This window comes from Rhinopithecus bieti, unplaced genomic scaffold (genome assembly GCF_001698545.2).
Source record: "Rhinopithecus bieti isolate Rb0 unplaced genomic scaffold, ASM169854v2 scaffold_70516, whole genome shotgun sequence".
Lineage (NCBI taxonomy): Eukaryota > Metazoa > Chordata > Mammalia > Primates > Cercopithecidae > Rhinopithecus > Rhinopithecus bieti.
The window spans coordinates 541,572-567,615 of record NW_016826783.1 but is presented as its reverse complement, the minus strand read 5'-3'; the positions used below and the strand labels follow the sequence as shown (position 1 = coordinate 567,615).

General features: G+C 50.2%; 2 protein-coding genes across 9 annotated transcripts in view; both read left to right on the top strand.

Moving 5' to 3' along the window:
- The window catches only part of NCBP3 (nuclear cap binding subunit 3), a 49,111-nt gene extending 34,973 nt beyond the window's left edge, over positions 1-14,138 (top strand). Inside the window, exons 12-16 of one of the 8 annotated variants that reach the window (XR_001883695.1) lie at positions 1,825-1,986; positions 3,354-3,516; positions 3,981-4,141; positions 8,928-9,079; positions 13,821-14,138. Coding sequence is in view for 3 of the 8 variants with exons in the window: in XM_017863607.1 (XP_017719096.1) it covers positions 1,825-1,986; positions 3,354-3,516; positions 3,981-4,089 (434 nt within the window). In the remaining 5 variants the exon portion in view is untranslated. Of the gene's footprint in view, positions 1-1,824; positions 1,987-3,353; positions 5,113-6,194; positions 6,836-8,927; positions 9,834-13,820 lie in introns of those variants that run through there. The other 7 variants (XR_001883693.1, XR_001883692.1, XR_001883696.1 and 4 more) reach the window with 7 other exon arrangements.
- Positions 14,139-15,048: 910 nt separating this feature from the next.
- The window catches only part of ITGAE (integrin subunit alpha E), a 78,869-nt gene continuing 67,873 nt past the window's right edge, over positions 15,049-26,044 (top strand). Inside the window, exon 1 of the mRNA XM_017863581.1 lies at positions 15,049-15,154. Within this exon, the coding sequence (XP_017719070.1) occupies positions 15,070-15,154 (85 nt within the window). The 5' untranslated portion in view covers positions 15,049-15,069. The remainder of the gene's footprint in view (positions 15,155-26,044) is intronic.

The following is a 26,044-nucleotide window of genomic DNA, read 5'->3' as shown; positions in this document are numbered from 1 at the left end:
ATTATTTTTTGCTGTACTGTTATGTCTTATTTTTTTTTCCCCCCAAATATATTCAATCAGCAGTTGGTTGAATCTATAGATGTGGAACCCATTGATGAGGAGGGCCAACCATATTTGACTCTATGACACTGGTATACTTTATATACAGGAATAATAGAAATTAAATTGGGTGGTTGTCTGAATGGTTAAGAGTTTGAACTAGATCATTGGTATGTTCAAACACTGATTTCGCAGGTCTTTTTTTTTTTTTTGAGACGGAGTCTCGCTCTGTCGCCCAGGCTGGAGTGCAGTGGCCGGATCTCAGCTCACTGCAAGCTCCGCCTCCCGGGTTTACGCCATTCTCCTGCCTCAGCCTCCTGAGTAGCTGGGACTACAGGCGCCCGCCACCTCGCCCGGCTAGTTTTTTTATTTTTTTTAGTAGAGACAGGGTTTCACCGTGTTAGGCAGGATGGTCTCGATCTCCTGACCTCATGATCCGCCCGTCTCGGCCTCCCAAAGTGCTGGGATTACAGGCTTGAGCCACCGCACCTGGCCTGTTCCGCAGGTCTTTAGCCATATCTGCTATGTGCCAGACCCTGGGCTAGGTGCTAGGAATGTTAGAAGCCTTTGGAGGAGATGTAGAGCCATCATGGATCTACTAGGGAAATTGTGAAAGGTTTCTCAGAGAAAGTAGCGTTAGAGGCAGGCTTTGGAGAGGGTAGGATCTCTGTTGGCAAACCTGATTTTTTTTCACATGGGAAGTAACCTGATCTTATATCTGTTTTAGAAAGATAACTTGAGGGTGGAGTGGGGTAGGGTAGAGAGTTAAAAAAGTAACAAGAGCCTGAACTAGGTGGGTGGAGACAGAATGGATAAAGAACAGGAAGTCTTGTGAGGGAAGACTCAGTGCTAGGAAGTGTTGGAGGAAAGGAGCTCAGGCCTCAGTGGGAGAGACCAGGGTGCTGCTCTCCGAGAGAAGCTCAAGTGAGGAGACCTCAGCACAGGGCCTCGCCAATGAACGTGTTTCTGTTGTTGCTGTCGTTGTTACAGGGAACTCCAGAGGACAGGCAGATTTCTGGGGGGATTGAGGGAAAAACACATTTTGATCCTTTGCTTTTTCCAGTCTCTTTGTATTTACTGGTTAAATGTAATAAGTTTATTGGAGACTACTTTTTTTTTTTTTTTTTTTGAGACAGTCTGCCCAGGCTGGAGTGCGGTGGCGCCATCTCGGCTCAGTGCGAGCTCCGCCTCCCGGGTTCACGCCATTCTCCTGCCTCACCCTCCCGAGTAGCTGGGACTACAGGGGCCCGCCACCTCACCCGGCTAATTTTTTGTATTTTTTAGTAGAGACAGGGTTTCACCGTGTTAGCCAGGATGGTCTCGATCTCCTGACCTCGTGATCCCACCTGCCTCGGCCTCCCAAAGTGCTGGGATGACAGGCGTGAGCCACCACGCCCGGCCGAAACTACTTACATGTTCAAAGATTGTGCCTTCTGCTTTCCGGGAGCTCACAGGATTTTTTGTTTGCTGAAACTTTTGTAAATTATTTAGTCTGCTTGATTCTGCTTTAAAAAAAAAAAAAAGAAATGGTTGTTTCTTCAGAAATTTAGTTCTGGAGCAGTCAGTTGAGGATTTTTCCTCTGACAGCCCCTATGTCCGAATTTTCCTGGGGATATCCATACTGACTACAAAGGAAGACTACGTAGCAGCCTGATTGTCAGGCCCTGTGTCCTCACTTCGGAGGCGGGGCAGGGGTTAGTGCCAGATCCTCTAGAGGTCTCAGGCGGCTGGTTCCGAGCATAAAGCACACACATGGTCACTGGTGCAATTTTTCTCTTTTTTCAGATATACGCCAGCGATTAGGAAAAAGACCATATTCTCCGGAAAAGGCTTTTAGTAGTAACCCAGTCGTTCGGAGAGAGCCCTCTTCTGATGTGCATAGTAGGCTCGGTGTTCCCAGGCAAGATGTTAAAGGCCTCTACGCCGATACTCGGGAGAAGAAATCAGGTTGGTAACACTTAAAACCGATGGGAATGGGGATTCAGTGAGAGCAGAGGACAATGGGTGTATTGGAGAAATACTTTCTTAGCAGAAGGCCAGAAACAGCCCATGCCAGATATAAGTGATGATTCCTTTTCCATTATAGTTATCATCAGTATCAGCATCAGCATCATCCCAACAGTAAGGAACGCTTAGAAAATAGAAAAAATAGCACCCTCCTGGTTCTTTGTGCTTGGCACAAATCTTTTTAGTTCCTTTTTTTTTTTTTCTTCTTGAGACAGAGTCTCGGTCTATCCCCCTGGCTGGAGTGCAGTGGCGTGATCTCAGCTCCCTGCAAGCTCTGCCTCCCGGGATCACGCCATTATCCTGCCTCAGCCTCCTGAGTAGCTGGGACTACAAGCGCCTGCCACCACGGCCGGCTAATTTTTTGTATTTTTAGTAGAGACGGGATTTCACCATGGTCTCGATCTCCTGACCTTGTGATCCACCCGCCTTGGCCTCCCAAAGTGCTGGGATTACAGTCGTGAGCCACTGCGCCCGGCCATCTTTTTAGTTTCATGTGAGCGATTCTGGTCTTTGTCCACATACAAGTCCTACTTTTTTCACGTAGCATTTTATCATAGTTGTTTGCCACATTTTATAATCTTTATAAATAAAACTTTTAGGCCAGGCACGGTGACTCACACCTGTAATCCCAGCACTTTGGGAAGTGGAGACCAGCCAAACCAACGTGGCGAAACCCTGTCTCTACTAAAAACACAAAACTTAGCTGGGCGTGGTGGTGGGCGCCAGCACCACCGCACTTCAGGCTGGGCAACAGAGCAAGACCTTGTCTCAAAAACAGCTTTTAATTGCCTTATAATGTGGCTCTCCACAAAATTCTAAACACGTATTTCTCTATTGTTAATTTTCATAAAATATATTTCAAAAATTAATGGATAGTGGGCAGAATTTCTGAAATGTTACAGTATACTAGGCCCATCAATTTGTAGAATGTTGGAGCTGGAAAGGCTCTGGGAATGGTCTACTCCTGACAGAATGGATTGGCACACCAGGTGGTGTCTCAGCAGGGAAGGGCAGGAGTAGGAAGCAACAGCCTCTCAGGTGATTCTGATGTGTCTGGTGACAGGGAGGAACCTGACCTGTCCCCCACGGTGAGAATCCCCTGCCGGGTCCAGACCCTTCTGTTTGCAGGCCGGGGGCTGCGGCCCAGGAAATGAGATTTTACTTACCCAAGGCTGCACTGTGATGGCAGGCGCCACAGACTGCTGGCATTTCCTGCACAGCAGGTGTTGGCAGTGCCACTGCCCCCTCAGTACTACCCTGGTTCTTAGCGCTGACTGCGAAAGTGAAATGCCATCTCATCCAAACAGGTAATTTATGGACTCGCCTAGGATCTGCACCCAAGACCAAAGAAAAGAATACGAAGAAAGTGGATCACAGAGCACCTGGCGCTGAGGAAGACGACTCCGAGCTGCAAAGGGCGTGGGGGGCTCTGATTAAGGAGAAAGAGCAGTCTCGCCAAAAGAAGAGCCGGTTAGATAACTTACCATCTCTCCAGATTGAAGTTAGTCGGGAAAGCAGCTCTGGTTCAGAGGCAGAGTCCTGATGCCCCTGGGGCCTATGGCAACTGCCCTAAAACCTGACCTTCTTGCACAGGGTGGGGCGCGCAGTAGGAACCTCCCCCGCAGGAGCTGGCGCCCTCTCGCTCCTGCTCACACAGTCACCCTCTCAGCTCTTGCTACTTCGGCAAGACGTCTTAAGAATGTGACACATTTTCAAGGGCATCTCTATCTTTCGCTGCAGAGTTTTAGTTCTGGGCCCTCGATTCCTTTCCCATCACCCCACAGGCTTTACCCTTTGAGAAAAAGGCAGCCCTCCAGATTTTGTAGACATTTTTCTTAATATTTTTAACATTGTGTCTTTTAAAAGAAATGTTTTACACAGTTCATCCAAAGAGCAGAGAACTGAACTTCTCACTATTGCCTTGGCCCTGACAGCTGTTACCAGCACCCTTTTCCCAAGAAAAGTCAATTCCCAGGTGCTTATTGGACATCCTTCGAGGGGGAAGAGGAGGGAAGCGGCCAGCTCACCCTTCCGGGACCCTAGTGTGGGGGCGAATCTCACCGACCTGACCTCAGAGGTGCACCAGTGCCGCCAGGTAGATAAGAGCTGCAGCGTTGACTGTGCTTCCGTTCTTCCCTCGGGGATTGCTCCTGTCATGGGCCTCTTACTTGCTGTCAGCTTGATGTGAAGATCAAGTTCAGTGCTGTGGGATTTTTAGGAACAAAAAACTGTGACGTCTGGATTTGGGGTTGATTTTGTGCTGGGGTGGGATTATGGGTTAATGTTAAAGAATTTTAAGTCTGTATTATGTTGAAAACACAAATGATTTGAAAGTTTAAATTTTTAATTTTTATATGTGGAAATTCTTCCTGTTGGCTAAAGGGGAAGCTCGAGTGGTGTCTTCTTTTGTGCTGTTAAATATATATTCTATTCTTTGGAAGAAGGCAGAGAGAGGAGTCTTATTATTTTTAAATGCTTCTAGTTGTATAGCCTGTCCGTTGTACATAGAGTTCAGCTTGCTTTTTGGCTCTAGTAGGAAAAAAATCCATCCATCTGAGATGGGTCCTGTTGTTTATTATCACTCTAGAAGTTAATACATTGATATTTATTCTTTCTATCCCCAAGTTGTGGCACCTGAAGACATGTTAAAAATTGGCAGAAAAGATAATAGTTATGAAAATTTTAGTTCGTTTATTTTTAAACTCCTTTCAGATTATTTTACCATTAGGAGGAGGTAGATTGTTTCTTCTTGCTGTCTGATTTTTGTTTTGTAGTATTTAATTTTGTATTCCTCTGCAGTTTTGAGAAACAGTGTTTCGCTTCGGTTTGCTGGAACGTGGGAGTTAGAGATGGTCGTAAGCCGTGGTCCTTTTTGCGATGTCACAACTCTTCACCTGCCTGGGCTGTTCCGCACACAGTGCAGCCTGGATCCTGGCGATCTGTACTTGTGGCCGAGCTAGTAATGGTCACATTGATAGTTGATTACACTGTGGCACGAATGAATGCAGAACACTGTTATTAATAAAGGAAGTAAAGGGCTGCAAGATTTGAGAGCTGCAACAAAAACTGTATTGTCCCATATTTTGCTGATTAACCTGCTTTTTCTCCCTCCCTTTAGAGATATTAGAGCATATAACCGTGATATATTTCAGCTTCCTAATAGGATTCTAGGAGAGAGATGGTTCTGGTTTCTCTGCCAGTTGAGACTTAAGGCATCTGAGATTCCTCAGCTTTCCTTTCCCTGTGAAGCACACGGCTGAGAGCCAGGTTCTTAAGAAGGGTCAGGGTTTGGGGAGTTGGTAGAGTGAGAAGTGCGGGGGTCTGAGAATCACAGACCTGGATGCTAACCCCTGGCTCTGCTCTATGGACCTGGGCCTCAGTTTTCCCATCTAGCAGTTGATTGAGCTGTTACCAGAATTCCTGGCTTTGTTGGTGCGTCGCAGTGGCGGTTTACCCTTCCCAAGCTGTGATGGCAGTGGGCTGCAGCATGAATTTCTGTTGCAGGTGGCTGGAGGAAGCACCAAGGAGACAACTGAGAGCGAGCATGAGGTGTGGTCAGGGCCCCAGCTGGCATGGCCTCTGCAGAGTTTAGAATACGCTTCTTCGCAGACTTTCCTTTTGGTTTTCCACCAGCAGCTCAGGCCCATTTGTTCCATGCCTTTCAGCACTCACCAGTCTCTTGCTGGAGATCAGCAAAGACGTTCTGGAAGGAGGTGGTGTACAGTCAAAACTGTGTCTTTGATCTAACCAAGAAAAATACACACTTGAGTAGCCTTCAGTTTTCACAGACACACAGAGAGAACCCGGAAAGGCAGCTTTAAAGATTTTACTTCTCGGAGTTACTGGCCTTATTAGCCTCTCTAACTCTTCAGCCCACTCTCAGTCACTCAGATCTTGCAACATCTTGAGTGTGTCCTGAATGACGAGGCCTTTTCTTTGGAGTTTAGGAGTGAGAATGGATAGTCAGGACAGGCCTCTGGCAGGCAGCTGGGCGTGCTTTTACCCTGGACGCTCCCCACACTTGTGGGCACAGGGCTACCCACTTTGTGTATTCCTCTTAGTCTTATAGGTAGGAGATTTTAAATCCATGTTTGCTGCTTGATGGTAATTGCAGATACCTCATTTGTTTCCCCCTCTCCTCTCTGGAGAGTTACCAGGTACCCAGGAGAACTTGTGGCATCCACCGCAGAATGGAGTCTCCTTCTCTGGCCCCCTTGTAGTCTGATCCTGTGAACCCCTCCCCGTACTTCAGCCACTGTCCTTTCCAGCTGCATTGTACAGCAGCCTCTTCACTGGTCTCTGCCCTTTCTCCGTTCTGCGCACTGCAGCCGGGATGAACCTTTGTTGTTGTTACCAGCTTAATTTAGATATAATTTGCAGACAGTTCAGCCATTAAAAGTGTACACTTCAGTCGCTTTCAGTATATTTACAGAGTTGTGCACCAGCACTGCAGTCAATTTCAAAACATTTTTCTCACCCAGAGGAACCCTGAGCCCATTAGCAGCGCTCCCTGTTCCCTCTTCCCTCTCAGCCTCTGACCACCACTGATCTTCCTTCTCTGTGGATTTGCCTGTTCTGGACAGTTCGTATAAATGGGATCATATACTGTGTGTCTGTTTGTGACTGGCTTCTTCACATATTTTTGGGGTTCACCTATGTCACATAGCATGTATCAGTATTTCGTTTTCAAAAATTAACGAATCATAGTCCATTTTATAGGTGTGCCACATTTCTTTTTAATCCACTTATTGGTTAATGGGCATTTGAGTTGTTTCTACTTTTGGGATATATATAAAATATATATATATATTTTAATTTCTTTATTTATTTTTGAGACGGAGTTTTGCTGTTGTTGCCCAGGCTGTAATGCACAATCTCGGCTCATTGCAACCTCCGCCTCCGGGGTTCAAGCGATTCTCCTGCCTCAGCCTCCAGAGTAGCTGGGATTACAGGCACGTGCCACCACGCCTGGCTAATTTTTTGTATTTTTAGTAGAGACGGGGTTTCACCATGTTGGTCAGGCTGGTCTTGAACTCCTGACCTCAGGTGATCTGCCTACCTCATCCTCCCAAAGTGCTGGGATTACAGATAAATGAGCCATCACGCCTGGCCCTACTTTTTGGCTATTATGAATAACGTTGCTATGAACATCCCCATGCAAGTTTTTGCATGGACAAGTGTTTTCATGACTCTTGGGTTAATACCTAGGAGTGGAATGGCTGGGTCATGATTACCTTTAACCTTTTGAGGAACCGCCAGGAGGTTTTTCCAAGCAGTTGTATCGTTTTCCATTCCCACCGGCAATGTGTGAGGATTCCAGTTTCTCCACATGTCCACCAACACTCATTATTTTCTGGTGTGAAGTGGTATCTCATTGTAGTTTTTTATTTTTAAAATACATTTTGTACAAATGGGGTCTCGTTATGTTGCCTAGGCTGGTCTCACACTCGTGGTCTTGAGTGATCCTCCTGCTTCGACCTCCCAAAGTGCTGGGATTACAGGCATGAGCCACCACGCCTGGCCCTCATTGTGGTTTTTGATTTGTATTTCCCTAATGACTGATGATGTTGGGCACTTTTTCACATGCTTCAGGATGAACTTTCTTAAATATAAATCTGATTCTGTTATTATTCTGCTTGAAACTTTTCCAAAGCTTCACTATTGCACTGAGAATAAATTCCACACTCCTGACCGCATGAGCCCAGGAACTCAAGGGTGCAGTGAGCTATGATTAAGCCACTGCATTCCAGCCTGGGCAGCAGAGCAAGACCTGTCTCAAAAAATACGTACACACATCAATTCCACCCTTTTTGATAGCTTTTTATAAGGCTCGCCAAGGTCAGTCCTCTGGCAGTATCCCTGGCCTATTCTCCCCATCTCCCCTGCCCTCTGCTCACCAGTTCCCTGAATGCATCTTGATCTCACTAGCCCTACAGACTGTGCACAGAACTGTTTCTACCTCCAGCGAAATACTTCCCCCCAGGCTTCTCCCCCTCCCGCCTCAATGTTCCCCTCACCAACTTAGGGTCTTAGGGGCCCTCCTAGGAGGCAATCCCCAGCTTCCAGAGCCAGGATCTAGGCTCCTTCTCTGTGTCCCATGGTGCTACCACAGAAGAGTCTTGGCTCTCTCCAGGATTCAGTTCTAAGGTCTGTGTCTAAGGTAAAAATGGAGGGTAACTGAAATTCCTCTTAGAAATCTAAGGAAGGTGCCATATTGAAGACCAACATCTTGAGGTTCCCAGGTAGTCATTTCTTGCCCATGTGGGAACAGATTACTGTTTGGTTGAGTACCAGGTGAAGTGATTGGCCTGCAGTTAGGGCTGCGTTGTGAAAAAACCACTTGTTTTTAGGTGTTAGAACCACATGTAGGCGAGAAGATCACTTTTGGGGAGCTTGGGAACCGAGGCAGGCCACAGGGGCAGCAGAGGCGTGAGCTTGCCCGGGCCCGCCCTCCTGTCTGTGCTCACGGAGTGAAGGAGGGGCCGGCGGAGTGGCCCAAACAACTGATTTGTTTTCTTTTCAAAAGTTTTCAGACAAATGCCATTGTGTTTAAGTGAAATGTGTGTATGATGCCAAATCACTGTACCCTATAACCCCGCACACCTCTACACTGGACTGTAATTTCTTGTTCCTAGTTTGTCTTGCTAGACTGTAAGCTCCGTGAGAGCAGGGACCATGTCTGCTTGTTCACTGGGCTTTCCCCAGTGCCTGCCAGCATGCCTGGCATCTAGCAGGTCTTCTGTAAAGATGGGATGAATTTGTAAACCCTCCAGCCTCAGGAATGGCTCCATCCTCTGAGGCTCTGGGGCGCACTGACAGGCTAGTCATTTTCTGCCATGTGCATACAATGCTTTATTTTCATGTTGTATTTTCCTTTCTAGCCGGTACGCAAGCTCCTGATGAGCAAGGTTCTTTGTGGTGGTGCCTCTGTATCCTTTCATCAGGCCAGCCCAGAGTAAGCAGTGCTGCGAGAGTGTTTGGTAAATGAATGAATTGTGGTAACGCAGCCCAGTTCTGGCATCATTGTCTGCAGGTTAGTCTAATTCTAGATGAAAGCCCCAGATTGGAAAAAGGGAAGATTAATTATTCAGAGGTGCATATGCTTGTATAAGAAAAAAAAATCTCATTAAGTAGACCTGAGTAAACTTCAAATTTTAATGATATGGCCATGTCGGAGCTGAAGCTTACCCAGCTCTCTAAAGCGTTTGCTAGGGAATCACGCAGATAGTCCAAAATATTTTTTAGAAAAGCATTCATCTGTCCCAGGATAGACGTAGAGGAAGCTGGCAGGCAGGCAATAGGCCCCAAAGAAGGACGGCTGAGCCAGTTCTTAAGCCAGTGGTCCTGTTGGTGAGGAAAGTGACAGCAGTCCAGGGCAGGTGAAAAGAACCGAACTCAGTCCTGCAGTGGCTCTTTTGCCTAAAGCAGCATTCCTCAAACTTCTCACTCGAAGCATTAAGTGATGGTGAGATGCTAACACGCACTTTAGATTTAAGTCAAAATTTGCTTTGAAGCCATGGCAAACTGTGGCTTCACGGATGAATTAGTTGCTACACAAATAAGTTTGATACCTAAGTACAGTAATTGCTTTTAAACCTTATAATAACAAGAAGTTAATAATTAGAAGTTAAACCATGTTTTTCTTTTACGAACTAAAAGAAGAGAATGCTTTTGATACTGAGAATGGCACACTTGCGTCAAGGCAGATTGTTACTGCATAACCAGACCCGCAATAAATATCTAGAACTTTTCTTACGTGTTTATAAAATAAATCTTAGAAGAAGAAATATTGTAGCTTTTTTCTTTTTTTTCTATGAAACTCTATGAACATTTCACAGAACTTTGTTCCTCGGAGTGGTGAGGGAAATGCTGCTTCAAAAAGCCTATTTTAAGTAGTTGTGAGGCATCAAAGTGGAATTTTGCTGTATTGTCAATAAAACTCGAGAGTATAGGTTGTATTTCGCCTACCAAGGTCAGTACCCTGCCTCAGGATTCTTACCTGTTCATTTGAGCAATTCCAGGGGCCCTCTCTGAATGACCAGATTCTTAAGTAGTTGAGACTTTGTGTTACCTCAAATTGTCACCCTCACCTCTGAGCCAGCATAGGTTAGTGAGGTAGAGAGGCCCACACCATTGGCAGAAGAGAATTATCAGGCGGGGCGCGGTGGCTCACGCCTGTAATCCCAGGACTTTGGGAGGCCGAGGTGGGTGGATCACCTGAGGTCAGGAGTTCAAGACCAGCCTGACTAACATGCTGAAACCCCGTCTCTACTAGAAATACAAAACTTAGCTGGGCATGGTGGCGGGCACCTGTAGTCCCAGCTACTTGGGAGGCTGAGACAGGAGAATGGCATGATCCCGGGAGGCAGAGGTTGCAGTGAACCAAGATTGCGCCACTACACTCCAGCCTGGGTGACAGAGCGAGACTCCGCCTCAAAAAAAAAAAAAAAAAAGAATTCTCACCTTCCTTTCCCTTCCTAGGATTTTCGTGGTAGTTTTCAATCTTGTGATGTGGCCATCTTCTCCTCAGAGGGCCTGTGAGAGGCAGGCAGCATCTTTTAGCTCAGGTAGAATGCCTGTTGGGGAAAGTCAAATAGGACGGCGGCTGGGGCCAGGGCCCTGGGGACTCCCTCTGCCCCACATACTCAATTGGAAAGACTGAGCAAGTCCCCTCACCTCCCTGGGCCTCAGCTTCCCTGTCTGTCAAAAGGAGGGCTCAACTGGGATGAGCTCCAGTTTCCTTCTAGTGCTAATGTGTGTTTGAGGACCCTTGCTCTCCTTTCCAGGAGCATCAGGGGTTTCAGGAGTATGGGTTAGACAGCAGGAAAGAAGTAGGGGCTTGTAAACGAGAGATCCAAACGCCTATACCCTTGGTCCCAGCACCCAGTGCAGCCCTCCCGCTCCCAGACCCTTAGTTAAGAAAAGACAAGAGAATCCACTCCTTGTTCTCTCCCTGTCCCATCACCCCCTCAGTCCCCCACAGATCTGAGGCCGGAGGATGGGCACCCTCTTGCTGTCTTATTCACGTAGGCTTTTCTTGGTGCCTGCACACGGCCCCTGTCAGGCCACCAATCTTACTGGATTATGACCTCATTTAACCTGAATTACTTCCTAAAAGCTTTATCTCCAAGAAAAGCCACATGGGGGGTTAGGGCTTCAACATATGAATTTGGAGGGCATTTACAGTTCACTCCACAGCACCTGGTCATGTGGAGATCCCAATCTGCATTTGTGGGAAGAAATCTCTGCTTTTTTAAAAGTTTACACACCCACCTAGCTGGGGGCTCAGGCCTGTAATCTCAGCACTTTGGGAGGCCAAGGCAGGGGATCACCCGATGTCAGGAGTTTGAGACCAGCCTGGCCAACTGGTGAAACCCGTCTCTACTGAAAATACAAAAATTAGCCAAGTGTGGTGGTAGGTGCCTGTAATCCCAGCTACTGGGGAGGCTGAGGCAGGAGAATCACTTGAACCCAGGAGGCAGAGGTTGCAGTGAGCCGAGAAAGCACCACTGCACTCCAGCCTGGGCAACAAAGCAAGACTCCATCTCAAAAAACAGAAAGTTGACACACCAATAGAGCTGAAGGCAGGAGAGTTTGTGGTGGCTCCGAATCGTGATTCTGGAGGAGACAGACCTGTTTGGAGTCCCAGCTCTGCTCCTTACTGCTGTGGCCTCTCGGAGGCAGCATCCTCATCTGAGGAATCTGGTTGACCTTGTAGGTGGCTGAGAGGCTCCGAGGACGGCTCGCGTGTGAGGCCTTGGCACTGAGCAGGGCACTCCTACTGAGCACTTAGTCAAAGGCCGTGAGTACCACTACTCTGCAGCCCTAGGCTCTGGTCTCAGCAATGTCGTCACTCTTTCTGGCTTCCTAAGACTCAGAAGGCAAGTGGGGGAATAGAACCATTTCCTGCCTCTGAAGGCTGTGCCTCAGTACTTTTGACTCACTCTGAAGACAGCAGGCAGCCCTTTCTGTTTTTTTTTTTTTTTTTTTTTTTGGAGACAAAGTCTTGCTCTGTCGCCCAGGCTGGAGTGCAGTGGCGCAATCTCAGCTCATTGCAGCCTCCACCTCCTAGGTTCAAGCAATTCTCCTGCCACAGCCTCCCGAAGCTGGGACTGCAGGCGCACGCGGCCACACCCGGCTAATTTTTTGTATTTTTAGTAAAGACAAGGTTTCACCATGTAGCCCAAGCTGGTCTCAAACTCCTGAGCTCAGGCGATCCACCCACCTCGGCCTCCCAAAGTGCTGGGATGACAGGTGTGAGCCACGGCGCCCGGCCCACAGGCAGCGCTTTACCCTGACGCCAAGCACGTCTCCTGCATCCATGAACATTTTGCAACTTTTTTTAAAGAGACAGGTTCACATTATGTTGTCTAGATTGGACTCAAACTCCTGGGCTCAAGCGTTCCCTAGTAGCTTGAGCCTCTCAAGTAACTGTGACTCTAACTGCACCTGGCCATTTTAAAACTTTATTCTTCCTGGTATCAAGGGGAGAAAGAAAACATTAAAAAATATATAAAACTTTGTTTTGAAATCATTTCAAAATCACAGCAGTTTCAAGGGTACAACAAAGACCATTTTGCCACATTTTCTCTTCATTCATTCCCTCTTCTCTTCCCTCACCCCTTTTTCTTCCTGTCCTCTCTGAACCATGAACCATTTGAGGGTTATTTGTACACATCATGCTCGTTTATCCATAAGATGTCACTTGGGAAAGTGAACGTTTCCCAAGAACAGGGACCGCCTCTCACGTGTCCATGGTACAGCTGTCAAAGTTGGGAAATGTGTAATACTCTGATCTGCCCAAGAGTTGCTCATTTGTCGTTCAAGTTTCAGGTGTGCCAACCGTCCCAATAACGATTTTGAAAGCCGTGGTTTTTCTGGTCCAGGATCCAATCCAGGATCAGGTGCTGCCTTTAGTTATCCTCTCTGCAGCCTGCTGTCATTTGGAGCAGGTCCTCAGCCTTTCTTTGTCTTCCATGACACTGATGTTTGTGAAGAGTACAGTCCCGTTTCCGTTGTGTCCCTCGAGTTGGTCCCGGCATATTTGTTTAAAGTGAGTTGGGAAACCACAATTACATGTCTTTTGGTTATGTATGTATTTGCCGAACACCCAGCCTTGTGCGAGGTGCTGCTATGACGGGGAGCATTACTCAACACAGCCTGGCCCCTGACCTTGGGGGTGTAGTTTGGGTTTGTGGGGAAAGCAGCTACCGTCAGGAGGGCTTTACGGACACCTATGTGTCTCATGACTAGAGGCACTGACGCTTGGATAAATACATGTTGGATGGATGCAGGATGAGTCAGCATTCTAGGAGTCTGCAAAGGTACAGAAATGGCCCTGCTCCCTGTCCGGCATCCAATCATCAGCTTTTCCTGGCTTCTCCGAGGCACCCTGCCGTTCACACTCTAAACACAAAGGCTTCTCTCAGGAATCTCGAGTGAGCTGCAGTCTGGGTTCTGGCCCTGCCCTTCCAGGGATCTGCTCAGTGACTGGGCTGCTCTCTTCCTGCTGTAGGCCAGTGCTGGGGAGAGGAGACCCCTGTGACTCTCCCCAGTGCCCTTGGAGCTTAGAATGAAGTGAGGGGAGGAGGAAGGTCACGAGCCCTGGAGCGCTGGGAAGACAGGCTGTAGGCCACAGGTCCCGATCCTGCCTGGGACAAGGTTCAACAGAAGTAGGATGGTTTCCTCATGACCTGGCAGGAAAACCACCAGACCTGGAATTTTGCTTTCACAGCTGTTTAACTTCTCTGCTGTTTAACTTCTGTTTCATGCAGGATGGAAACCGGTGAGTTGTAATCTCACATCACCAAGCAAGATCTGGTAGTCATAAGCATTCTGTCAGAACAAAGCAGACAAGGCCAAGGGTTGGAAACGTCATCGGATCTTCACAGAACCTTAGCCAAGCAACCTTTCCATGAGAGAAACAAAATAACGTGGATTTTTATCTAGTAATGGAGTCAACACCATTGTCCACTCTGTGTTAACACATTCACATTTCAGAGTTCCCTCCCTGGGGCTGCAGACACTCATGTGAGGGAGACTTGGAATGTCCTGCCTTTTTTAATTTAAAATTAAATAAAATATAAAATTCAGTTCATCAGTTGTTCTGGTGACATTTTAAGGGTTTAGTACCATATGTGGCTCATAAGGACCATGCTGGACAGTGTCAACCTAGAACAGTTCCATCCCTGCGGAGAGTTCTGTTTGACGGCACCGCTCTGCGCTTCCGGCAGCCTGGGGAACAGGGGTGCAGGAGACAGTTCCTTCCGTCTCACAGACTTGGTCACACAGTACAGATTTGACAGCAGTTAAATACGACTGCAAACTGTCAATGGCGTGTTCTGTGGAATGCTGGGACGGATCAGAGGTGTGTTGGAAGATGGATAGAATTTTACTTCTGTTACTCTGGTAACTCAGAGTCCTGTTCAATCAGTTTCCGCATCAGGATGCTGTCCTCCTGGTTTTAAAGAGGACGAATGCAGCCAACATTGAATCGAGGCAGTGATTCCACTCACCTGGCCCTCCAGAACCCCAGGGTCTTGAGTGCATGGGCTGGTACAGGAACCCCGTTTTTGACTCAGGGCACTTCCTATGGGAGGAGGACCCCTGTCTCAGTGCTGAGGCAACCACCACTAAGGACCCTGGACTGGAAGCTGGGCTGAGATGTCTGGTGGGAGGTTCTGAGGCAGGACAGGGACCGACTCAAATGGATATGGACGGCAGGCTGGATTCATGTTGCTCCTGCACCTCCGGCTCTGCTGAGGAACCCAGAACTGTGGCCGTGGCCACACCTCAGCTCCCCATTCCATCAAAGTGTGGGTGGGAGAGTGGGACTGACAGTGGTTCCAAAGCTCCTAGGGTCCAGCCCACAACTGAGGAAGCCACACGGCTGGTTGTGTATGAGCCGGAGTGTCTCTGTCTGATTAAAAGTGCCTATCTGCCTGTGGGTCGTTGCTGGTGTGTGTGCTTCTGTCCCCGCCTCCTGGCCTCCTGGCTGAGGGGAAGCTGAGTGGGCCACGGCCCATGTGTCTCACTCGCCTCGGCTCCAACGCAGCTGCCTCTGCTCCAGCTAGGATGTGGCTCGTTCACACGCTGCTCTGCATGGCCAGTAAGTCCTCTCACCCGCTGCCTTGAGGGGCTGCTGTGCCCTCAGCTCCAGCCAGATGTCTGCAGACCACAGCCTTGACTGTCTGTCTGTCTGATGGGGCTCAGTTAGAGCCAGAGGTTAGAGTGGGAGTTCCTCCAGGAGAGTGGTCTTGCTGGGTGGGTCAGGTGCCCAGGCTTGTTGGGAAGGGCGGCGGACGCTTTGTGTGTTGACAGTTCTAACAGCCAGGGGCTTCAGACTCCAGGGCTCTGCCACTCAGTTCCTTCTCCAGGCAGCCTCCCCCCACCACGGAAGCCCTCTCCCCGTGGCACCCACTTGTGGCAGGTCCTCGCCTCTGTAGTTTGTTCTCTGAGTATGGAGGCTCCGCCTGGCAGAGCTGCCTTCTGTTACAGAGCAGGGGTTGGGCTGAGAGGGTGAGGACCCTGTGAGAGAGGGTGTTGGCGAGAGACTGGGGGCAAGTGTCTGTATGTAGAGGGCGAGCGTGTTGGCGGGGAGCCTGCTTCCTGTGTTGTCAGGCCAGGGCGAAAACTGGTATGTGGGGTGGGGGAGCACTTCTGCTGCCTGGGGGGGGTCCCATTTTAGCCTTTAACTGTCCCATGAAAGCCTCTGGGCAAAAGCCAAGCCACGAATCCTTTCGTGGGCCGCCAGGGATGAGACAGCACAGTCAGGTGAGCCCCTGGAGGCTGCTAAGATCAGGCCGGAGGCCAGGGTGGTCCTGCCTCGTGACCTGAGCGGACTTCCCATGGATCTCCTGCCCCCGCTCAGGAGGTTGGCGGGAGAATTGGATTAGCATCCCACATGGGGCCAGATCACCCAAGAAGCAGGCCACAATGTGTAGGGTACCAGCAAGTCACACGGTTTTGGACAGATTTTAATATTTTGTATTCATTTTATTTTTTGAGACAGAGTCTTGCTCTGTTGCCCCAGCTGGAGCCCAGGCTGGATCTTGGCTCACTGCAACCTCTGCCTCCCAGGTGCAAGCAATTCTCCTGTCTCAGCCTCCGGAGTAGCTGGGATTACAGGTTCGCGCCACCACGCCCGGCTAATTTTTGTATTTTTAGTAGAGACGGGGTTTCACCATGTTGGTCAGGCCCGTGTCAAACTCCTGACCTCAGGTGGTCGGCCTGCCTCGGCCTCCCAAAGTGTTGGGACTACAGGCATGAGCCACCATGCCCGGCCTAATATTTTATATTTCAAAAACATCAGAATAGTCACCATGGAAAGATCAACAGTTTGTTGAACTTCCTTTTATTTTACAATTTAGACTTCTCTGTTTTTAGTTACACGTGGGGTGTAGAAAGTCTCTTTTTATGGCTTGTGGCTTTGATCTCCCATTACCAAGAATACCTGGAGCAGATGCTTAGACTAGACTCTTGTCTACCTTCTCCCAGTACAGAGGAGGTGACTGGGTCACAGAGGGGACAGTGACTGCCCAGGCTTGCAAGCAACTGACAATAGACACGGGGCTCAGGCCCAGGCTTCTGTCCTGCCTCCCAGCTCCAGAATACTACCATGTCTCCAGAACACTCCTGTGGCTCATCTGTCTCCTGCAGCCTCTGGGGCCACCACTCATCACCTCAGTGCCTTTTCCAGCAGGTGGCATTGATCAAACCTCTTTGGAGGCCTAGGCCCTTCCCAAGCTGCTGGGCAGCAGACAGCAATGATGGAGCAGACTTGCCGTGAGACCGTGTGCTTAGCCCACAGCTCAGCTCAGCCATGGGAAGAGGTTGAGAGCAGGGCCCCAGCAGCTCCAATGTGGGTGGCAGAAACGAAGCTGCTGCAGTTCTGCTCCACGCTGTGAGGTCCTGAGACTGGGGCGGACCAGTCCGGGAGAGTTTCCTGGAGAAGGTGAGGTGGTGTTGAGTCTTGGGGCTGAGGAGAGCCTGAGAAAGAAAATGCTCAGGAGTTGCTGGGAGGAAAGAGTCCCTCAGACTGTGGCCCCAGGCCTAGCACCCTGAATCTCATGCCGGGCTGGGCCTCCTTAGGCTGGAGAGAATCCAGGACTGGCCTGGTGCTGACCTTCCACCCTCTCCAGGCCACCCACTCTGGTGATGCCTACTTCTTGTTATTCGTGAGAGCAGATGGAATAATAGCAATTGTCTAAGGGAGCTGCCTCTGCTCCAGCTAGGATGTGGCTCGTTCACACGCTGCTCTGCATGGCCAGTAAGTCCTCTCACCCGCTGCCTTGAGGGGCTGCTGTGCCCTCAGCTCCAGCCAGATGTCTGCAGACCACAGCCTTGACTGTCTATCTGTCTGATGGGGCTCAGTTAGAGCCAGAGGTTAGAGTGGGAGTTCCTCCAGGACAGTGGTCTTGCTGGGTGGGTCAGGTGCCCAGGCTTGTTGGGAAGGGCGGCGGACGCTTTGTGTGTTGACAGTTCTAACAGCCAGGGGCTTCAGACTCCAGGGCTCTGCCACTCGGTTCCTTCTCCAGGCAGCCTCCCCCCACCACGGAAGCCCTCTCCCCGTGGCACCCACTTGTGGCAGGTCCTGAAATCCTGGAACTGACCACCAGCCCCATCATGCCCTGTTACCCTGTGACCTGCCGTCCCCAAGTCCGTCTTCACCCCTGACTCATTCTGCAATCACATCAACTCACTTCTCCATCCTGGGTCTCAGAGGTTGGGTTTCCACCGTTGCACCCTTGCGTGACGAGGCCTGTCCTGTCAGCCTACAAAGCCTTACAGGGGTGAAGAAGAAGGAACTGGAAGTCCAGAGCCCACTCTGCTGGTGGCACACACTCGGGCTGAGGCCCGGGGCTCTGCTGGGGCATCACCCTAGGCCTGTGTGTGATAGAAAACCTCAGTCCCTGGGGAGTGGGAGACTGTGGCATCTAAGGTGGGATCTGAAGGATGAGGGTGAGCAGAGGGGCCTTCTCTGCAGGGGGAATAGGAGGCACCAAGCCGTGGGGTGTGAGGAGTCTAGTTGGTAGGAAGAGGGAGGCGAAGCGTGAGTGGGAGCGGAAGGCTGTCTCTGGTGTTGCTTTCCCTTCCAGCCCCGCCCCAAATCGGGACATACTGGGGCCTGGGGGTGTGGGCAGAGGCAAGGCCACCCCTGTCCTGGCGCCCTGTGTGAAGAGAAGGCAGGCTGTGCACACAGTAGCCTCTCCAGCCCCAGCAGTGTCTCTCAACATGGGGGTAGGGTAAGGGCACTCCCGGCCGAGGGGCGGCCCAAGCAAAGGTGGAATGCCAGCAGAGTGCAGTGTGTGTGGAGAACTGGCTGGGGGAGTGTGGGCTGTGTGGGAGCCCCGCATCCCTGCCCGTCTTTGGGAGGTCCCCTCGCGTGGGGCAGGTGTGGTGTGAGTGGAGGAATGTGGGCATCCAAGCCCGAGAGGCCCACAGTGGCGGGTGAGGAATGTGGGGACCTGACTGCCAGCCTGGGGGAGCTTGGAATTCCTGCTGAGGGCAGTGGGGAGCCACAGGTCTTGAGCAGGGTGACAGACTTGTATGTTGTGTGTTAGTTGGAATCTGGGAGAGAGGGGAGGCAGAGAGGCCCGTAAGGAGGCTTCTGCCTTGGTCCCATCCACAGGTCCTGGGGAAGGCAGACGTGGGGAGGAGGAGACACTCATGAGAAACGTTTAGTTTCCTGGCCGGGCGCGGTGGCTCACACCTGTAATCCCAGCACTTTGGAAGGCCAAGGTGGGCAGATCACTTGTGATCAGGAGTTCAAGACCAGCCTAGTCAACGTGGTGAAACCCCATCTCTACTAAAAATACAAAAATTAGCCAGGCATGGTGGTGCGCGCCTGTAATCCCAGCTACTTGGGAGGCTGAGACAAGAGAATCGCTTGAACCCAGGAGTCGGAGGTTGCAGTGAGCTGAGATTGTGCCACTGTACTCCAGCCTAGAAGACAGAGAGAGACAACGTTTCAGAAAAAAAATAGAGGCCGGGCTCAGTGGCTCACGCCTGTAATCCCAGCACTTTCGGAGGCCGAGGCGGGCAGATCACAAGGTCAGGAGATCGAGACCATCCTGGCTAACACAGTGAAACTCCGTCTCTACTAAAAATACAAAAAATTAGCTGGGTGTGGTGGCAGGCGCCTGTAGTCCCAGCTACTCTGGAGGCTGAGGCAGGAGAGTCACTTGAATCCGGGAGGTGGAGGTTGCAGTGAGCCGAGATGGCGCCACTGCACTCCAGCCTGGGTGACAGAGCGAGACTCCATCTCAAAAAAAAAAAAAAAAAAAAAGGAAATGTTTAGTTTCCAGCACACAGTAGTGCTCAAGGTCTATTGGCTGTTCTTGTTATTAGGGAGATGAAGGGTGATGGAGAGAGATGGGCTCAGCTGACTGTGAGGTTCGGGGTGGAGTTGATGAGGCTCCGTGTGGAAGATCGAGGCGGGGGGACCGTGGCTGGGTGGTCCTGCGCAGGTGCTCTGCAGATGGCTCTGAGGCACAGCCCTCCCACGAGGCCCTGCTGGGGGTTCTGGGCTGGGTGTCAGGACCCCTGCGTCTAGTCCCACTTCTGCAGCTCCTGCTATCAATGTGGGTGAATCATGCCTCATGAGCCTCAGTTTCCTAAATTGGGAACAGTGGTACTTATTGTACTGTGAGAATGTGTGTTTAAATTGCCCAGTGTGCTGGGGGAGACAGAGGGTTGAGGGGAGACAGTGGTGGCTGACAGGATGGAGGGGGATCTCGGTCTGACTCAGCAGGCCTCTGTGGCTGGGGACAGCTCAGAGAGGTGGTCCTGTGGGTAGTGTGGTGACAGACACTGGTGGAGCTGTGTCTGTAAGTCTGCAGCACGCGAGGGGGGCTTGAGAGGGAGGGCCAGCCCTCGCCTGTGGTTGTAACTCTCTCCAACCTCAGCCTCCACGTGCTGAGCCTCCTGCGTCAGACCTGGGGCCGGGTGTTGCCCTATTGGATCTGCACAACCCCATGTCCCAGAGGGGAGATGGAAGGGAGGGAGGTGCCAGGGTCCTTCAGTGACTCCGAGGCAGTGAGGATTTGAACTCAAGACCATCTACCAAGACGATGCTGTTTTCTGAGTCCTGGTGGGAAATGCAACAGGAGGTGGTTTCCTGATGAAGGCGCAGCTCAAAGGCGAACTGTCGGGCCTGAGGCGCATCCAGTCCGAGGAAACAGGCTGAGCCAGGCCTGGCAGACCTGGGCACCAGCTGACCCTCAGGGAAAGCCCAGCAAATACACCGACCTCCCCCACCACACACACAGACACACACGGATATACACACACACACAAGCACACACACACGGATGCACACTACACACACACAGATACGCACACAGATGCACACACGCACAGATGCACACACGCACGCATGCGCACACACACGGATGCACACACGCACACAGATACACACAGATGCACACATGCACACGCACACCCACGGATGCACACACATGGATGCACACACGCACACACAGATACACAGATGCACACACACGCATGCACACACACGGATGACCACACACAGATGCACGCGCACACGGATGCACACACACGGATGCCACACACACAGATGGATACACACATGGATGCACACGTGCACGCGGATGCACACACACAGATGCACACACACACGGATGCACACACGCGGATGCACACACGCGGATGCACACGTGCTCATACACACACACGAACACAGTTTCGCATGCCACCGTGCCCCTGCAGCAAGCTCTTGATGACCTAGTTACCAGCCCTCTAAGCAGAGCTCTGCTGCAGCTCAGTGAGCCACCAGCACAGCAGGAGCAGTGCCCAGCTTCTTGAGGCCATTGGTGACCCTGCCCTCTCTCTGTTTAGCAACCCCTCAGTGCCTCCAGCTTTTACTAAAGGCTTTGGAATCGGGCACAAACACAGAATCTGAGCCCCAGAAGCAAATATTCAATCTTCCGATGGGCCGTGTGCAAACCACACCCCTCTCTGAGCTCAGCACCTAGCGTGGTGCCTGGAAGGCAACAGGTGCTCTGGGGGAGCAGAACCCTCTGTTGAACGAGATCTCTCTGTTGAACAGAGTGAACACGGGGGTGGGGTGGCGCGAGGAAAGGGAATATCTGGCTCACTCTGACATTTTTAGAGCGCCTCTTTTGGGCCTGGCCCTGTGCTGAGCTGGGCTCTGTGGTTGGGGGTGTTGTGTGTGACTCAGATCACATCACGGTTCGGGGGAGATAGACTGAATCACAGATCACCCTGATCCAGACAGAATTTGGTCAGAGCCAGACAGACCACAGGATGCTGAGGGGGTTCAGGGTTCGGTCAGAGCCAGACAGACCACAGGGTGCTGAGGGGGCTCGGGGACCCGGGAGTTACTCTGACTGAGAGTCTGGATTGGGTCCTGGCTCCTGGCTGGCTGAGCAGGGCCACAAAAGACGGGCTTTGCAGACAGAGGTGGAGGGCGGTGAGCACGCCTGCTGGGTGGAGGGAGCAGCTGTGTTGAGGCCTGGAGGCAGGAGTGTGCAGAGGTTGCCACGGAGGCCCAGGAGAGGGGACTGGACTTTGCTCTGCAGTCTCCACTCGTGCTTTTCAGTTACACCGATAGTGAAATGGGGAGACGAAGGCCCCACACTCACCCCTCGTAACATGTTGGCAGCTTGCACTTTTTAATTCTCCTCTAGGCAGTTTGCTGACCTCTTTTTCCCCCAGCCTGGCTAACCAGGAAGCACAGGGCTCAACGTGACGTGGGCCCAGGGGCTGGAGCCCAAAATCCCTACTGGGCATCCCTTATCTCAGCCCTGGATTCTTGAGGGAGCAGCGGGAACCGTACAACCTTCTTCCCTGCCTGAGGGTCTTCATCTGGAACCTTTGAGAGTCTATGTAGGCTGCAAGTGGCCACTCTCCCAGCACCTACCGAGTGTGGGCCAGCATGCCAGGTCCTGAGATAATGTGGCAATCAAGGCAGATGCAGTGTGTGCCCTCATGGTACTCACTGGTGGCCGGGGGGCAGTCACTGGCCATAGGGAAACAAGGCCGAGCACAGTGGCTCCTAACTCCTGCAATCCCAGCACTTCGGGAGGCCGAGGCGGGCGGATTGCGAGGTCAGGAGATCGAGACCATCCCGGCTAACACGGTGAAATGCCATCTCTACTAAAAATATAAAAATTAGCCAGGCATGCTGGCATGTGCCTGTAGTCCCAGCTACTCCGGAGACTGAGACAGGAGAATCACTTAAACTGGGGAGGCGGGGGTTGCGGTGAGCCAAGATCGCGCCATTGCAGTCCCGCCTGGGTGACAGAGTGAGACTCCAACTCGAAACGAAGAAAAAAAGGCCGGGTGCAGTGGCTCACACCTGTAATCCCAGCACTTTGGGAGGCTGAGGCAGGTGGATCACAAGGTCAGGAGTTCGAGACCAGCCTGGCCAATATGGTGAAACCCCGTCTCTACTAAAAATTGAAAAATGAGCTGGGCATGGTGGCAGGAGCCTGTAGTCCCAGCTACTCGGGAGGCTGAGGCAGGAGAATTGCTTGAACCCGGGAGGCAGAGGTTGCAGTGAGCCAAGATCGTGCCACTGTACTCCAGCCTGGGCGACAGAGCAAGACTGTGTCTCAAAAAAAAAAAAAAAAAAAAAAGAAAAGAAAGTGCTGCCACTGCTTGATCTACATGTTAGCTGTTGGCCTCCTTCCTGGTTTATTGTATCCCCCTCTTTTTTTAGACTATCATTTTCCTTCTGTCTTTTTTGCCTGCCCCATTATTTTAAGCAAGCGTTTATGTTACCTGTATTATATCTTTTTATGAATCACCACAAATCATTCCAGGCAAGGAGAGGTATAAAGAAAAACGAATAAAATATAGATATCAGGCTGGGCATGGTGACTCACGCCTGTAAGCCCAGCACTTTGGGAGGCCAAGGTGGTGGATCACCTGAGGTCAGGAGTTTGAAACCAGCCTGGCCAACATGGGGAAACCCCAAATCTACTAGAAATACAAAAATTTGCCGAGCATGGTGGCGCACACCTGTGATGCCAGCTACTCGGGAGGCCAAGGCAGGAGAATTGCTTGAACCTGGGAGGCAGAGGCTGCAGTGAGCCAAGAACGCACCACTACACTCCAGCCTGGGCAACAAGGCCAGACTCCATCTCAAAAAATAAATCCATAAATAAAATTAAATTAAATATAGATATCCACTTTGTGCCAGACTCAGGGAAATGGCCTGGAAATGGAGAGATGAGAGATGCAGGGCCTGGCCTCAGAGCCGTCTCCCCAGGCTCCTCCTCCTCAATCTGGAATTTTTGGATAATAAAATTTTAAGCATGTACACAGGTAAACAAGATAACTATAGTAAACCCAATATGTCCATCAAGCGTATGACACATTGATCGAGATCCAGCCACACAGCCTGAATTTATTTTGTGTTCCCTTTTTCATTTTTATTGTCGAAGTATTTAAAGCCTGGCTGCTCTAAACGTGATCTGAGGACCAGCAGTGTTGGCATCGTCTGGGAGCTTGTTGGAACAGACTCTCGGCCCCACTCTGATTCATTACCTGCTGAGTCAGAATCTGCATTTTACCAAGATCTCCGATGATTCATTTGCATGTTAATGCTTCAGAAACATGATTTTAAACCAAACCCCAAACATCGTGTCATTTCACTCCCAAAAAACACGGACATTTTCATTTCTAAAGAACACGAAGGGTCAGGTGCAGTGGCTCACACCTGTAATCCCAGCACTTTGGGAGGCCGAGGCAGGCGGATCACCTGAGGTCAGGAGTTCAAGACCAGCCTGGCCAACATGGCAAAACCCCGTCTCTACTAAAATACAAAATTAGCTGGGCATGGTGGTGCACCCCTGTAATCCCAGCTACTCAGGAGGCTGAGGCAGGAGAATCACTTGAACCCAGGAAATAGAGGTAGCAGTGAGCTGAGATCGCACCACCGCACTCCAGCCTGGCGACAGAGTAAGACTCCATCTCAAAAATAAAAATAAAGAACGTGGACATTTTCTTAAATAGCCACAATGTTCTTACCACCTAACTAAATTAATGATAATTCTTTAGTATCATCTAATTCCAAATACTTAGTCCATATACAAATCTCACTGTCTCAAAATGTCTTTTTTTTTTTTTTTAAGATGGAGTCTCACTCAGTATCCCAGGCTGGAGTGCAGTGGCACCATCTCAGCTCACTGCAACCTCGACCACCCAGGTTCAAGCAATTCTCCTGCCTCAGCCTCCCGAGTAGCTGGGACTCCAGGTGTACACCAAGATGCCTGGCTAATTTTGGTATTTTTAGTAGAGTCAGGGTTTCACCGTGTTGGCCAGGCTGGTCCTCAACTCCTGACCTCAGGTGATCCGCCCACCTCTGCCTCCCGAAGTGCTGGGATTACAGGCGTAAGCCACCGCGCCCAGCCTCAAAATGTCTTTTTAACAGTTGGTTTGTTCAAAGCAAGATCCAAACAAGGTCCACACATTACATGTGGTTGCTGTGGCTCTTTCTGTCTAGAGTGCACCCCCGTTCCCATTTTCTGCTTTCATGTCTTTGATTTATTGTGGAGTTTGGTCACAGGTGTTGCGGAACATCTACATTCGGGGTTCGTGTGTTTGCTTCCTCTTGGTGGGATTCGTCTTTTTATTCCCCAGATTGCCTAGAAACTGGAAGTTTAACATCAGGTTTCAGTTTTCTGGCGATCATACACTAAGCAATCGTGAGGATTTTGCTCCACTTCCTACAGTTATTTAACTTCTTTTTCTTTTGTGTGTATGTGTGTTTGTTTGAGACAGAGTCTCGCTCTGTCACCAGGCTGGAGTGCAATGGTGTGATCTCGGCTCACTGCAACCTCCACCTCCTGGGTTCAAGCAACTCTCCTGCCTCAGCCTCCCAAGCAGCTGGGATTACAGGTGTGTGCCACCACGCCCAGCTAATTTTTGTATTTTTAGTAGAGATGGAGTTTCACCGTGTTGGCCAGGCTGGTCTTGAACTCCTGACCTCAGGTGATCCACCCACCTCGGCCTCCCAAAGTGCTGGGATTACAGGCGTGAGCCACCGCGCGTAGCCCTTCTTTTTCTTTTCTTCGCTGAAGTATTTTAAAGCCTTAGTACTCAGAATGTGGTCTGAAGACCAGCAGTGTGGGCATTCCTTACAAGCTTGTTGGAGATGCAGAGTCTTAGGCCCTTAGATCCATCCCAGGGTGTCACACCAAGAAGGACTTATGCCTGGGAGGCCCACTCCTGGGGATGCTGAGATGGAGTAGTGGGCTCCGGTGGTGTCCGCCTAATCGTAAAGTTAGTCTATCAGACTCTCATTTAGAAGTTTTACCTATTAATGATCCTGGCCTGAATTAATTATTGTATTTCATTAGGACTCACAAAATAATTCGGTTCTATTATTCTTCCTACATTTATTAGTAATAATTTATCCATAAAAAAAGAAATTTTCTTGCCATTTTATAAAGGCCAGATGAACAAATGAAAACTAAATTTAATACTGGGCGCGGTGGCTCACGCCTGTAATCCCAGCACTTTGGGAAGCCGAGGCAGGTGGATCACAAAGTCAAGAGATTGAGACCATCCTGGCCAACATGGTGAAACCCTGTCTCTACTAAAAATAGAAAAATTAGGCAGGCATGGTGTTGTGCGCCTGTAGTCCCAGCTTCTCGAGAGGCTGAGGCAGAAGAATCGCTTGAACCCGGGAGGCAGAGGTTGCAGTCAGCCAAGATCGCGCCACTGCACTCCAGCCTATTGACAGAGTGAGACTCTGTCTCAAAACAAAAAACAAAACAAAACAAAAAAGGAAAGAAAAAAATAGAAAAAAAATGTTTATTTTTCCATTGTTGGGTACAGCGTTCTGTTTGTCAGGTCAAGTTTGCTAATTGTGTTATTCCTGTCTTCTGTATCCTGCTCAGTTTTTGGTGTGACTGTGTTGCTCCTGTCTTCTGTATCCTGCTCAGTTTTTGTTCTGACTGTGTTGCTCCTGTCTTCTGTATCCTGCTCAGTTTTTGGTGTGACTGTG